At 49.6% G+C, this 13,597-nt stretch overlaps 2 protein-coding genes across 5 annotated transcripts in view; both read left to right on the top strand.

Annotated features, from left to right (window-relative positions):
• The window catches only part of LOC135521829 (pyruvate kinase PKM-like), a 30,346-nt gene extending 27,968 nt beyond the window's left edge, over positions 1-2,378 (top strand). For all 4 annotated transcript variants that reach the window (XM_064947579.1, XM_064947582.1, XM_064947581.1 and 1 more), the window contains 5 exons: positions 369-521; positions 963-1,129; positions 1,242-1,308; positions 1,484-1,598; positions 1,996-2,378. In XM_064947579.1, coding sequence (XP_064803651.1) covers positions 369-521; positions 963-1,129; positions 1,242-1,308; positions 1,484-1,598; positions 1,996-2,102 — 609 coding nt within the window. In that variant the 3' untranslated portion in view covers positions 2,103-2,378. The remainder of the gene's footprint in view (positions 1-368; positions 522-962; positions 1,130-1,241; positions 1,309-1,483; positions 1,599-1,995) is intronic.
• Positions 2,379-6,433: 4,055 nt separating this feature from the next.
• LOC135523000 (potassium/sodium hyperpolarization-activated cyclic nucleotide-gated channel 1-like) overlaps positions 6,434-13,597 on the top strand; it is a 39,977-nt gene continuing 32,813 nt past the window's right edge. The window contains 1 exon segment of the mRNA XM_064949733.1: positions 6,434-8,801. Coding sequence (XP_064805805.1) covers positions 8,128-8,801 — 674 coding nt within the window. The 5' untranslated portion in view covers positions 6,434-8,127.

The raw sequence follows: 13,597 nt of genomic DNA, 5'->3' as shown, positions 1-13,597 counted from the left end.
GGCATGAAGAGAGGGGCAGCGCCAAACAACATACACACACAGTTGGGATGTGTTACATAGGATATTAGCAACAGGACACAAAATATAATGATGATAACATAGATACTGTCTCTCACAGACACACACACATAGACACGGACACAAACACTCCTCGGTCTCATGTTCTCTCTGTCTCCTTCATATTGACTCATATGGCTAGACTCTGTGTGGAGTCTCACGAATATCAATAACCATCCCTCCCCATCACTCTACCCATTCTATTCTCAGTGTCTTCTCTCATGTTGCCCAACCACATCCTTTGTGTGCTGATGTGTGTGACGTTGATAACGGTGTGTGTGTGTGTGTGTGTGTGTGTGTGTGTGTGGTAGATGTTGGAGAGCATGGTAGCCCACCCCAGGCCTACGCGTGCGGAGGGCAGTGACGTAGCTAACGCAGTGTTGGATGGAGCCGACTGTGTGATGCTCTCTGGGGAGACGGCTAAAGGACTGTTCCCTGTCGAGTCTGTGGTCATGATGCACTCGGTCAGTGTGTGAAGAGTAGAAAGTCCATTCTATTAAATAATCATTTGGTGGGTGCTTATATTTGTCCTATTTCACACGTGTACAAGTGTGTATTATAGATGTGTAAATTGGAAATGTGTTTTTCACACCCTCAGAAAGTGGGGTCACGGCCAGCCATTATCAACGGCGACCCTGGAGCAATTAGGGTGGTTAAGTACCCAGCTCAAGGGTACATCAACATATTTTTCACTTTGTCGGCTTGGGTATTCAAACTAGCGACCTTTTGGTTACTGGCCCAACTCTCTAACCGCTAGGCTCCCTGCTGCCTGTCAAATATGGAGAGTTGGGCTGTAGGACACTTCCAAGGAATCAAAATGTCTGACAAATTTAGATTTTGCGGTGACCTATCCCTTTAAACATTCCCCCTTCATCTCTGTCACACCACACTACACACACCTACAGATCTGCAGGGAGGCAGAGGCAGCCATCTTCCAACAGCAGTTGTTTGAGGAGCTTCGTCGTCTGACCCCTCTGTCCAATGACCCTACTGAGGTCACAGCTATAGGAGCTGTAGAATCCTCCTTCAAATGCTGTGCTGGAGCTGTCATAGTACTCACTACTACTGGCAGGTATGCTGTTATACACACACACATACACACGTACTGTACATGCAAACACACACATGCTCACTGACTCCAACCCTCTCCCTTTCTGCTCGTTCTATCCCTCTCTCTCTCCCAGGTCAGCCCAGCTTCTGTCCCGGTATCGCCCACGCTGTCCCATCGTCGCGGTAACAAGAAGTCCTCAGGTGAGATAGAATACAGGCCCACTCTACGAGACACAACCCCTAAGGTTAGGCTTAGGATTGTTGTTTGATATGTGGTTGTAGCCTGTAGAGTGGGGCTGTTACCTGCCTCCTTCAGGGTAAAGGTAAAGGCTGTTAGTTCGGGTGGACTGATGCAGTGTGTGTGTTCTGTCTCCAGGTGGCACGTCAGGCCCAGCTGCTGAGGGGTGTGTTCCCAGTGCTGTTCCACCCCCTCCCTGCTCCCGTCTGGGCTGACGATGTAGACAACAGAGTCAACTTCGGCATGAACATAGGTCTGTGTGTGTTGAAGGGGTGGGTGTGTGAGAGAGAGAGAAAAGGAGTGGGAAAGATGGGGAGAATGTAGGAAAGAGAGAACGTAAGTTTAGTGTCATATGGATGTTATTCATGTCTCTTTTCACTATCTCACTATGTCTGTCTCCCCCTTCCACTCTCCCTCACTGTCTGTCTCCCTCTTCCACCCTCCCTCACTATGTCTGCCTTCCTCTTCCACCCTCCCTCACTATGTCTGCCTCCCTCTTCCACCCTCCCTCACTGTGTCTGCCTCCCTCTTCCACCCTCCCTCACTATGTCTGCCTCCCTCTTCCACCCTCCCTCACTGTGTCTGCCTCCCTCTTCCACCCTCCCTCACTGTGTCTGCCTCCCTCTTCCACCCTCCCTCACTGTGTGTAGGAAAGGCCAGGGGCTTCTTCAAGACAGGTGACATGGTGATCGTGGTGACCGGCTGGATCCCTAGTTCTGGTCACACTAACATCATGAGGGCAGTCCACGTGCCCTAAACACTCTGTTCCTATTGGACACTACCACTGACTGACAGACAGGCCCACCAATCCTAAGTGGCACATAGCCGACACACTAACTGGAACACTAACTACATAGATAGCATAGAACTAGAATTATGTGGCGATGAAGTACATAAACAAAACAACAGTCAATATTTTTTCCATGTTCATTGAAAGTGATTTTAATGTAGTCAATGTTTTGGTGTGTTTATTCATTTCTGTCTTGGAAGCACTGCCTCTCCAAATAAAGCTTGGAGCATAACCGTATCATAACATGGTGTGACATCTGCCTTTCTCTCTCATTATGGAGGTCAGGCAGTGAATTATCTGTTTTTATCCTTTATTTAACTAGGCAAGTCATTTAAGAACAAATTATTATTTTCAATGACAGCCTATGACATGGGTTAACTGCCTGTTCAAGGGCAGAACGACAGATTTGTACCTTGTCAGCTCGGGGATTTGAACTTGCAACCTTTCGGTTACCTAGTCCAATGCTCTAACCACTAGGCTACCTTGCCGCCCCAATTAACATGTAGTCCAACGAGTTACTATCTGCTAGTCCTCATTGCTAGGTTAGTTATATCCGGTTATGACGATGACACGCATAACCAATCAATTATGGAGATATCTATGAGACATCACTATCTCCCCTTTTCGGAGAGAAATCCAAACTATACATCCTCTCTACCTAATACAAATATTCACCCTGTGGACCTTTTCAATACAAACTATTTGTATTCCAATAACATATATTTTTAGTAACATAGAAACATACGTTTTCTTTTTCTTTAATATCGACAATACACATAACTGTGTCAACTAGGACATGGGGGTTGACAGTCCACAGCAACATGAGGATCATTCTGCCCTGAAACAGTTGCTGTTCCTACACCTCTTTTGTTCTTTTTTTCTCAAGTGTCTCTGAACCTCAGTGGTAGTTTTCCCTCTCCACCTCTGGAGGTCATTCTCACCAGTTGTGGTGAGGCTCGCTGAGATGGTGGACTGAGTGAGAGGATGGGAGTTGGATGGCTCACTGGTAGACTGGGTGACTCTTTTGTTGTTCTCTCTGGAGTAGGTGACTCTGCAAAAGCCTGAAGGTGTCGCCTGTTTCTCTGAGCGATGGTGCCATGTTCAGTTTCCACAACGTAGGATCTCGGCTCTGGAGATTTGCTGCTGACAACTGCTGGTGTTTTCCATCCTTTCTCTCCGTCCAGATTGACTCTGACACTCTGTCCAGGGTGTAATTCCAGTAGGCGGCGTACTGTATGCCTCCTGTTATAGAAGAACTGGTAAGCTTGTTTGGCTTTCTGGTCCTTCTGTTTAACAGTGTTATGGTATTTCTAATGTCCCTAGAATAGTAGTCCACCACTATGTGGTATTTCTAATGTCCCTAGAATAGTAGTCCACCACTATGTGGTATTTCTAATGTCCCTAGAATAGTAGTCCACCACTATGTGGTATTTCTAATGTCCCTAGAATAGTAGAACACCACTATGTGGTATTTCTAATGTCCCTAGAATAGTAGTCCACCACTATGTGGTATTTCTAATGTCCCTAGAATAGTAGTCCACCACTATGTGGTATTTCTAATGTCCCTATAATAGTAGTCCACCACTATGTGGTATTTCTAATGTCCCTATAATAGTAGTCCACCCCTATGTGGTATTTCTAATGTCCCTATAATAGTAGTCCACCACTATGTGGTATTTATATGTCCCTGTAATAGTAGTCCACCACTATGTGGTATTTCTAATGTCCTTAGAATAGTAGTCACCACTATGTTGTATTTCTAATGTCCCTAGAATAGTAGTCCACCACTATGTGGTATTTCTAATGTTCCTAGAATAATAGTCCACCACTATGTGGTATTTCTAATGTCCCTAGAATAGTAGAACACCACTATGTGGTATTTCTAAGTCCCTAGAATAGTAGAACAACACTATGTGGTATTACTAATGTCCCTAGAATAGTAGTCCACCACTATGTGGTATTTCTATGTCCCTAGAATAGTAGTCACCACTATGTTGTATTTCTAATGTCCCTAGAATAGTAGAACACCACTATGAGGTATTTCTTGCCCTCTAGCTCACACAGGTCGGCTGCGATCTTCAGCCACGGACCCTTAGGTAAAGGTGTCATGACAAGTGGTTCTCTCTTTTGAGTTGTTTTGTTCTCTGTACAGAACCTGCATGACAGAACCTGCATGACTTCACCTTTCTCGCGAAGTGAATGCTGATCTGCTCTGAATGGCGCAGGATTTGTGTTGCCCTCTCCAGTGTCAAGTCTGGCTCCAGCTGTAGCTTTTGTGAAACATCACTGTCCATAATGCCAATCACAATACTGTCCCTTATTTGTTAGTCCTTTGTAGTTCCAAACTCACAGTATTTAGCTAGCTCATACAGATTCCTCACAAAATATTCCACTGTCTCTCCCCCTTTCTGAATGCGCTGTGGCACAAAATGTTCATTCCGTTTTTCAATCACCCCATCATAGTCAAATTATTCATTAAAGTCATCAAAGGAGAATGCATTGTAGACCATATCTGCATCTTTCCCCATTGCATAAAGTTGTGAATTCACCTACACTACACCAGTCTCCTTTTCCAGTTTCAATGCCACTCAACTGGAAAAACTCTCCAGATAGGCCCTGATGACGGCTGCAAGAAATCAAACTGCTCTGGTGGGTTGAATTTTGACATTTTCCTCACTAATCATCGCGTGTGAGTTCTTTAATTCTGACACCATGTCTTGATGGAGACCAGGCAGTGAATTATCCGGTTAGTTACGTTTACTAACTCTTAAATCAGACAATTAACGTGCAGTCCACACAGCTACTATCTGCTAGTCCTCATTGCTAGGTTAGTCATATCCGGTTATGATGATGACACGCATAACCAATCAATTATGGAGGTAACTATCAGACATCACTACACTCTCTCTCTTCACCCCCCCTCTCTCTCTCTCTCTCTTCACCCATCACTACACTCTCTCTCTTCACCCCCCCCTCTCTCTCTCTCTTCACCCATCACTACACTCTCTCTCTTCACCCCCTTCTCTCTCTCTCTTCACCCCTCTCTCTCTCTCTCTCTCTCTCTGTCTCTCTCTTCTCTGTCTATGTCTCTCTCTCTTCACCTCTCTCTCTCTCTCTGTCTCTCTCTGTCTGTCTCTCTCTCTTCACCCCCTCTCTCTCTCTCTCTGTCTCTCTCTCTTCTCTCTCTCTCTCTGTCTCTGTCTCTCTCTCTCTTCTCTCTCTCTGTCTCTTGTGGTGGCTTATTTCTGTATTTATCAAATGAGGAGAAACAAACTTCACACACCAGTCAGAGTTATACTTAAACTACATTTTAAATAATAATAAGAGCTTTGCAATAGCCTTTGACTTTCAATGATGCGCTATCTCTAATGAACCATTGAAAGTACCAACAGAAAAGTACAAAGATCTTTTATAGCCAAGATACACCCCTCTCAACTTACATGACAAACCACAGATCTTAGGGACAGTTCACAAAGGGACTTTATAATTGAGAAAGGAGTATCCCTTAGCCAGATAACATTAGCTATAAATTATCGTTCAGTTTGGTCCGTAAGACGAGGTTCTAATCTCGTTCCTGGTACTTCATAGCACAGAACCATTACCTCATGTTATCTGGAATGCTCTTTAGGTTTTATCACCCAAAGACATCGTATATCTCCTCTGTCAGTGCTATCTCATAGAGGCCCATCCTCAGTGGAACACACACACAATACTCTATTCTGTCAAATAAAACAACCATTATAATGCAATACAAGCATTATAACATAATCTTGCGATTTTCCACGACACTCTCTCTCTCTGTTTCTGTCTGTTTGTCTGTCTCTCTCTGTGACTCATTTATGTTCGGTGTGCATGGTCCCCATCCATCAAACCATGTTTTATACTGTTTGAGAAACAAATAATGAACTGTAATTAAGCCATTTCAGTTGCCAGTTATTGCGGCTTATCTCTGTCACTGTGGCTGGTGGAGATATTCGGTTTGACCGATGCCATTAGATGCAGAGTTTTCTGAGGTGCATCGCTGTGTCCTATATTGTACGGACTGAGATGACCCACATCCGTGCGCACGGCGACTGCCCATAAACGAATTAACTGTCTCATTTGATTCTTATCTTCTCTCCCATTTCCCTTTTCTCCCGCTTACTCTGTTGCTCCTTAAGGGAAAATCCACTCAGAAATGGTCGTTAAGCATCATACAATGCATTTTGCATCATCATGAGGATGTGGCAAGTGACAATTTGATTTTCGAAAGTCCTATATCTTGAAAATGTGATTTCTGACATGGAAAACACTTTGGGAATTGATCAACAGTGGACTAGTGAAAAAAATATATATATTTTGGGTTGGATTTGTCCTTCAACGCACCCCTCTCTCTCTCTCTCTCTCTCTCTCTCTTTATTTCCCTCCCTCGCGCAATTCCCCGGTTGTGTTGGGGTGGATGACGCGGCACCCATACCTGTGCTGTGTGCTTCTTGCGCCGGCTGGGCGTGCAGCCTGGGGAAGGAAGGGTGATGGGGATGCGGCTGCCATGGTAACAAGCCGATTAGATCCAGACCTTTGTGTGTATTTATTTATTTAATATTTCAGTTGCGTGCTTGCGTGCCTGAGAGGTGACGGGCGTTTTGGAAGTCAGTCTGCAATCGGAATCAGAATATTAAGACTGGTGTCGCGTTCCTTTTGAGTTATGATTGGCCATAGAATTGCCTATTTAAATATTTGGCTATACCTTCTCAAGCTCAACAAGTTATTCCGGTTGGAACATGACTTCATGGATATAATTCATTCAAGTGCACTTAATTTCCTTGCATGGTTTTATTCATCAAGATTCGTCAAAAACATGTAAACGAAACATAGGTTTTGTTAATCGTAAACGAATAGGATGGGCTCCAACGATGTCGCTGTAACGGTCCAAGGATGTCATTGGGACTGACTGGATAAGTGGAAGAGGAGGGGAAACGCGTCTGAAATAGCAGAACATTTATCCGGGCGGGTTTGGAGACGTCACATATTCTGCACTTGCCCAGGTTGTCTGTTCTGTTTGTGTGTTTCCGAACTGAATTCCGAAAATAACCCTAATGCTGACGCTAACAGCTTGTCTTGTTTTACGTGCCCGGACTAAGGGAATATTAGGCGAATGTGGACTAAATTGTGGGTACGACCACTTGCATGTGTACTCTTGCTTATGTTCGTGTCTGTGTGTGTATCTCTGTCTATGTTTGAAAGCGTGTTTCAGTATAAATCAGTGCGTGGGTGTGTCAGACTGTGTGCAAGTGTCTGTCTGTGGGTGTCTCGTGCCCGTTTGTGTCCGTTAAAACAAACCGACCCGTGCTGATGAGTCTCACGTGTACTTGTCATTCATAGGTAGCCAACCACCCAAAACTACCACCTCTCATCCACTGTCAAGATGAACTCTTACAGAATACTACCATGTGTCGATGAGAGCAAGAGGGAGACATGTCCTTGACAACCAGAGAGGGAGGGTCAAAGAGCGACCTGCGTCATTATCCCTGAGAGAGAGACCAGGAATTAGGTGCCAATATGCCTGGTGTGGAAACGCTGAGGGCGGCAGTAGAAAGGAGAAGGTGGGCCTCAGGCCAGGAGAACAAGGGAGGATGGAGAGATTTCGATGAAGAAAAGCGAGCTGGGGAAAGGAGGAGATAAGAGAAAGCACTGCCATCATATTTTTGGAGTGACAAATCTATTGTTTTTACGTGGCAAACACCCAGAGGTGGGGTTAGGATGCACAGATCAGTGGAGAGGAGACAGATCACTACAAGCCATTGGAGATTATAAAAACTATTTAATCACCACCTTTCTCTTTCCCCAGACAGTCTTAGCTTGTAGCCTGTTATTAGGCTCCTAGTTGAACATTGACAGGACATATTGTCCCGTTTTGACAATCTGAGAGTGACAGGTCTGAGAGTGACAGAGTGAATCTGAGAGTGACAGGTTATATTGATCTCCCTTTGCCTCCCTTCTCCCTGGTTAGGGGATGGATGGGGTGGCGGGAGGTGTTGGGCCCCCTGGCGGGGGTGAGGGTCGGCCGGGTCGTAGTGGAGGAGACTCTAAGAGGCGCAGTAAGGGCAGCCTGCCCTCCCCAGGGTACCGCCTCTCCCAGGCATCGCTGGAGGGTGACAGGTCAGGGGTCGAGGGGTCCGGTTCTGGAGGGGGGCGACGGCGCCTCTCCATCTTGAGTGCCACCAGAGACGGCCTCCCCTTCCGTTCAGCTGGCACCCCGACCACCCCTGTCCCCCTGCCCCCTCCTCCAGCCCCCTTCTCCTCCACCCAGCAGCGTTCTGTTGGCTTTTCCTCGTCACGCGCCGCCCTTGCCTCCACTTCCTCCTCCACTGGCACCGGAGTGGTCGTTGTAGCGTTGGGCCCGGAAACCACGACAACCACGGCTTGTAACACCGTGGCGGGCACGCCGGAGATGGGAAGTCTGTCTGGGACGGGGGGCATGGGGGGGTTTGGGATGGGTCTAGACGGGGAGGACTACAGCTACTCCAACCAGTCCACCTTCATCCAGAGACAGTTTGGAGCCATGCTGCAGCCGGGGGTCAACAAGTTCAGCCTGCGCATGTTTGGGTCCCACAAGGCCGTGGCCATGGAGCAGGAGAGACTCAAATCAGCAGGGGAGTGGATCATACACCCCTACAGCGACTTCAGGTATGCACCATACACCCTACAGCGACTTCAGGTACGCACCATACACCCTACAGCGACTTCAGGTACGCACCATACACCCTACAGCGACTTCAGGTACGCACCATACACCCTACAGCGACTTCAGGTACGCACCATACACCCCTACAGCGACTTCAGGTACGCACCATACACCCTACAGCGACTTCAGGTACGCACCATACACCCTACAGCGACTTCAGGTACGCACCATACACCCCTACAGCGACTTCAGGTACGCACCATACACCCTACAGCGACTTCAGGTACGCACCATACACCCTACAGCAACTTCAGGTACGTGCCATACACCCTACAGCGACTTCAGGTACGCACCATACACCCCTACAGCGACTTCAGGTACGCACCATACACCCTACAGCGACTTCAGGTACGCACCATACACCCTACAGCGACTTCAGGTACGCACCATACACCCCTACAGCGACTTCAGGTACGCACCATACACCCTACAGCGACTTCAGGTACGCACCATACACCCTACAGCAACTTCAGGTACGTGCCATACACCCTACAGCGACTTCAGGTACGCACCATACACCCTACAGCGACTTCAGGTACGCACCATACACCCTACAGCGACTTCAGGTACGCACCATACACCCTACAGCGACTTCAGGTACGCACCATACACCCTACAGCGACTTCAGGTACGCACCATACACCCCTACAGCGACTTCAGGTACGCACCATACACCCCTACAGCGACTTCAGGTACGCACCATACACCCTACAGCGACTTCAGGTACGCACCATACACCCCAACAGCGACTTCAGGTACGCACCATACACCCCTGCAGTGACTTCAGGTACGCACCATACACCCCTGCAGCGACTTCAGGTATGCACCATACACCCCTACAGCGACTTCAGGTACGCACCATACACCCCTGCAGCGACTTCAGGTACGCACCATACACCCCTGCAGCGACTTCAGGTACCCACCATACACCCTTACAGCCCTAGGGAATGGAAAATAACATGCCCTCTGACAGCCACTACAGCTCCATACAGACCATACAGCCTTGCCAGGGGGGGGGGGGAGAGGGTGGGGTGGAGAGGCAGAGTGAGGGAGGGGAGAGGGAGTCTGGGAGTCTTTGGATGGGAGAGAGACGAGGTGAAAGACACAGTGGGGCCATGACCCAGAGGGAGAATACAGTATGTCCATCCTCCTTCAGGGAAGGAAGGAAGGAAGGAAGGAAGGAAGGAAGGAAGGAAGGAAGGAAGGAAGGAAGGAAGGAAGGAAGGAAGGAAGGAAGGAGAGGAGTGATATGGAGATGGATGGATGGATAAAGGGATGATCAGAGGGAGAGAGATGTGTTGAGGATATATAAGACAGTGGAGGGAACAGGTCAGACAGAGTGTGGGTGAAACACCCTTACAGCAACGTCACATCAGTAACCACAACACTATGAATAGAGGGAGGGAGGTAGGGAGGGATGGAAAGAGAGAGGGGGAGAGAAAGAGGTGTGAAAGACAGGGCAGCATAGAGGGAGAGCATGTCACCCCTATCAAATCTTATGTAGGCTACTCCATTCCATCCATATCAATGAATAAAGGCTGTGTCTTCATTTGACCTCTATAGCCTCATCTCCTTGAGTCCTTTCCTTTCCCTCATAACCACTGAAGAGATTTGACGAGGTTTCCACAGTTTATCAAGTCTTTCAGACCAGTGAAGGAGCGGCTGACAAGGGGAAGCTAATGGTATGTACCCTGAGAGGAAAGACAGAGGGAGAGAAGAGACGGGATGTGCAGGCTGGCTGGTGGTGAGCTGATGATGAAGTTGGGGAACATCCTTCAGGAACGTCCTTGTTACTAAGTTAGTAGAAGCCCCTTAGAATAGAGAGAGAAAGAGAGGATTTGTGAATAGAGGGAGAATTGAAGGAAGGGAATCAGAGGAAGGGGGAGAGAGAGGGGAGAGAAGGAGAGAGGGAGGGGGAAAGAGAGAGGGGAGAGAAGGTGAGAGGGAGGGGGAAAGACAGAGAGGGGAGAGAATGAGGAGAGAGGGAGGGGGAAAGACAGAGAGGGGAGAGAATGAGGAGAGAGGGAGGGGGAAGACAGAGAGGGGAGAGAATGAGGAGAGAGGGAGGGGGAAAGACAGAGAGGGGAGAGAATGAGGAGAGAGGGAGAGGGAAAGAGAGAGGGGAGAGAATGAGGAGAGAGGGAGGGGGAAGACAGAGAGGGGAGAGAATGAGGAGAGAGGGAGGGGGAAGACAGAGGGGAGAGAATGAGGAGAGAGGGAGGGGAAAGAGAGAGGGGAGAGAATGAGGAGAGAGGGAGAGGGAAGGAGAGAGAGGGGAGAGAATGAGGAGAGAGGGAGAGGGAAAGAGAGAGGGGAGAGAATGAGGAGAGAGGGAGAGGGAAGGAGAGAGAGGGGAGAGAATGAGGAGAGAGGGAGAGGGAAAGAGAGAGGGGAGAGAAGGAGGAGAGGGAGGGGGAAAGACAGAGAGGGGAGAGAAGGAGGAGAGAGGGAGGGGGAAAGAGAGAGGGAGAGAATGAGGAGAGAGGGAGAGGGAAAGGAGAGAGAGAGGGGAGAGAATGAGGAGAGAGGGAGAGGGAAAAGAGAGGGAGAGGGGAAGGAGGAGAGAGGGAGGGGGAAAGACAGAGAGGGGAGAGAATGAGGAGAGAGGGAGGGGAAGACAGAGAGGGGAGAGAGAATGAGGAGAGAGGGAGGGGAAGACAGAGGGAGAGAATGAGGAGAGAGGGAGGGAAAAGAGAGAGGGGAGAGAATGAGGAGAGAGGGAGGGGAAAGAGAGGGGGAGAGAATGAGGAGCGAGGGAGAGGGAAGGAGAGAGAGGGGAGAGAATGAGGAGAGAGGGAGGGGGAAGACAGAGAGGGGAGAGGGAGGGGGAAGACAGAGGGGAGAGAATGAGGAGAGAGGGAGGGGAAGAGAGAGGGGAGAGAATGAGGAGAGAGGGATGGGAAAGAGAGGGGGAGAGAATGAGGAGAGAGGGAGGGGAAGACAGAGAGGGGAGAGAATGAGGAGAGAGGGAGGGGGAAAGACAGAGAGGGGAGAGAATGAGGAGAGAGGGAGGGGGAAGACAGAGAGGGGAGAGAATGAGGAGAGAGGGAGGGGGAAGACAGAGAGGGGGAGAGAATGAGGAGAGAGGGAGGGGAAAGACAGAGATGGGAGAGAATGAGGAGAGAGGGAGGGGGAAGACAGAGGGGAGAGAATGAGGAGAGAGGGAGGTGAAGAGAGAGGGAAGAGAATGAGGAGAGAGGGATGGGAAAGAGAGAGGGGAGAGAATGAGGAGAGAGGGAGGGGGAAGACAGAGGGGAGAGAATGAGGAGAGAGGGAGGTGAAGAGAGAGGGGAGAGAATGAGGAGAGAGGGATGGGAAAGAGAGAGGGGAGAGAATGAGGAGAGAGGGAGGGGGAAGACAGAGAGGGGAGAGAATGAGGAGAGAGGGATGGGAAAGAGAGGGGAGAGAATGAGGAGAGAGGGAGGGGAAGACAGAGGGGAGAGAATGAGGAGAGAGGGAGGTGAAGAGAGAGGGGAGAGAATGAGGAGAGAGGGAGGGGGAAGACAGAGAGGGGAGAGAATGAGGAGCGAGAGAGGGGAGAGAATGAGGAGTGAGAGAGGGGAGAGAATGAGGAGAGAGGGAGGGGGAAGACAGAGAGGGGAGAGAATGAGGAGAGAGGGAGGGGGAAGACAGAGAGGGAAGAGAATGAGGAGAGAGGGAGGGGAAAGAGAGAGGGGAGAGAATGAGGAGAGAGGGAGGGGAAGACAGAGAGGGAGAGGGAGGGGAAGACAGAGGGGAGAGAATGAGGAGAGAGGGAGGGGAAGAGAGAGGGGGAGAGAATGAGGAGAGAGGGATGGGAAAGAGAGAGGGGAGAGAATGAGGAGAGAGGGAGGGGAAGACAGAGAGGGGGAGAGAATGAGAGGAGAGGGAGGGGGAAAGACAGAGAGGGAGAGAATGAGGAGAGAGGGAGGGGGGAAGACAGAGAGGGGGAGAGAATGAGGAGAGAGGGAGGGGGAAGACAGAGAGGGGAGAGAATGAGGAGAGAGGGAGGGGGAAAGACAGAGATGGGAGAGAATGAGGAGAGAGGGAGGGGAAGACAGAGGGGAGAGAATGAGGAGAGAGGGAGGTGAAGAGAGAGGGAAGAGAATGAGGAGAGAGGGATGGGAAAGAGAGAGGGGGAGAGAATGAGGAGAGAGGGAGGGGGGGAAGACAGAGGGGAGAGAATGAGGAGAGAGGGAGGTGAAGAGAGAGGGGAGAGAATGAGGAGAGAGGGATGGGAAAGAGAGAGGGGAGAGAATGAGGAGAGAGGGAGGGGGAAGACAGAGAGGGGAGAGAATGAGGAGAGAGGGATGGGAAAGAGAGAGGGGAGAGAATGAGGAGAGAGGGAGGGGGAAGACAGAGGGGAGAGAATGAGGAGAGAGGGAGGTGAAGAGAGAGGGGGAGAGAATGAGGAGAGAGGGAGGGGAAGACAGAGAGGGGAGAGAATGAGGAGAGAGGGATGGGTAAGAGAGCGGGGAGAGAATGAGGAGAGAGGGCGGGGGAAGACAGAGGGGAGAGAATGAGGAGCGAGAGAGGGGAGAGAATGAGGAGTGAGAGAGGGAGAGAATGAGGAGAGAGGGAGGGGGGAAGACAGAGAGGGGAGAGAATGAGGAGAGAGGGAGGGGAAGACAGAGAGGGAAGAGAATGAGGAGAGAGGGAGGGGAAAGAGAGAGGGGAGAGAATGAGGAGAGAGGGAGGGGGAAAGAGAGAGGGGAGAGAATGAGGAGAGAGGGAGGGGGAAAGACAGAGAGGGGAGAGA

This window comes from Oncorhynchus masou, chromosome 30, assembly GCF_036934945.1.
Source record: "Oncorhynchus masou masou isolate Uvic2021 chromosome 30, UVic_Omas_1.1, whole genome shotgun sequence".
Classification (NCBI taxonomy): Eukaryota; Metazoa; Chordata; class Actinopteri; order Salmoniformes; family Salmonidae; genus Oncorhynchus; species Oncorhynchus masou.
This window is presented reverse-complemented; position numbering and strand designations above follow the sequence as displayed.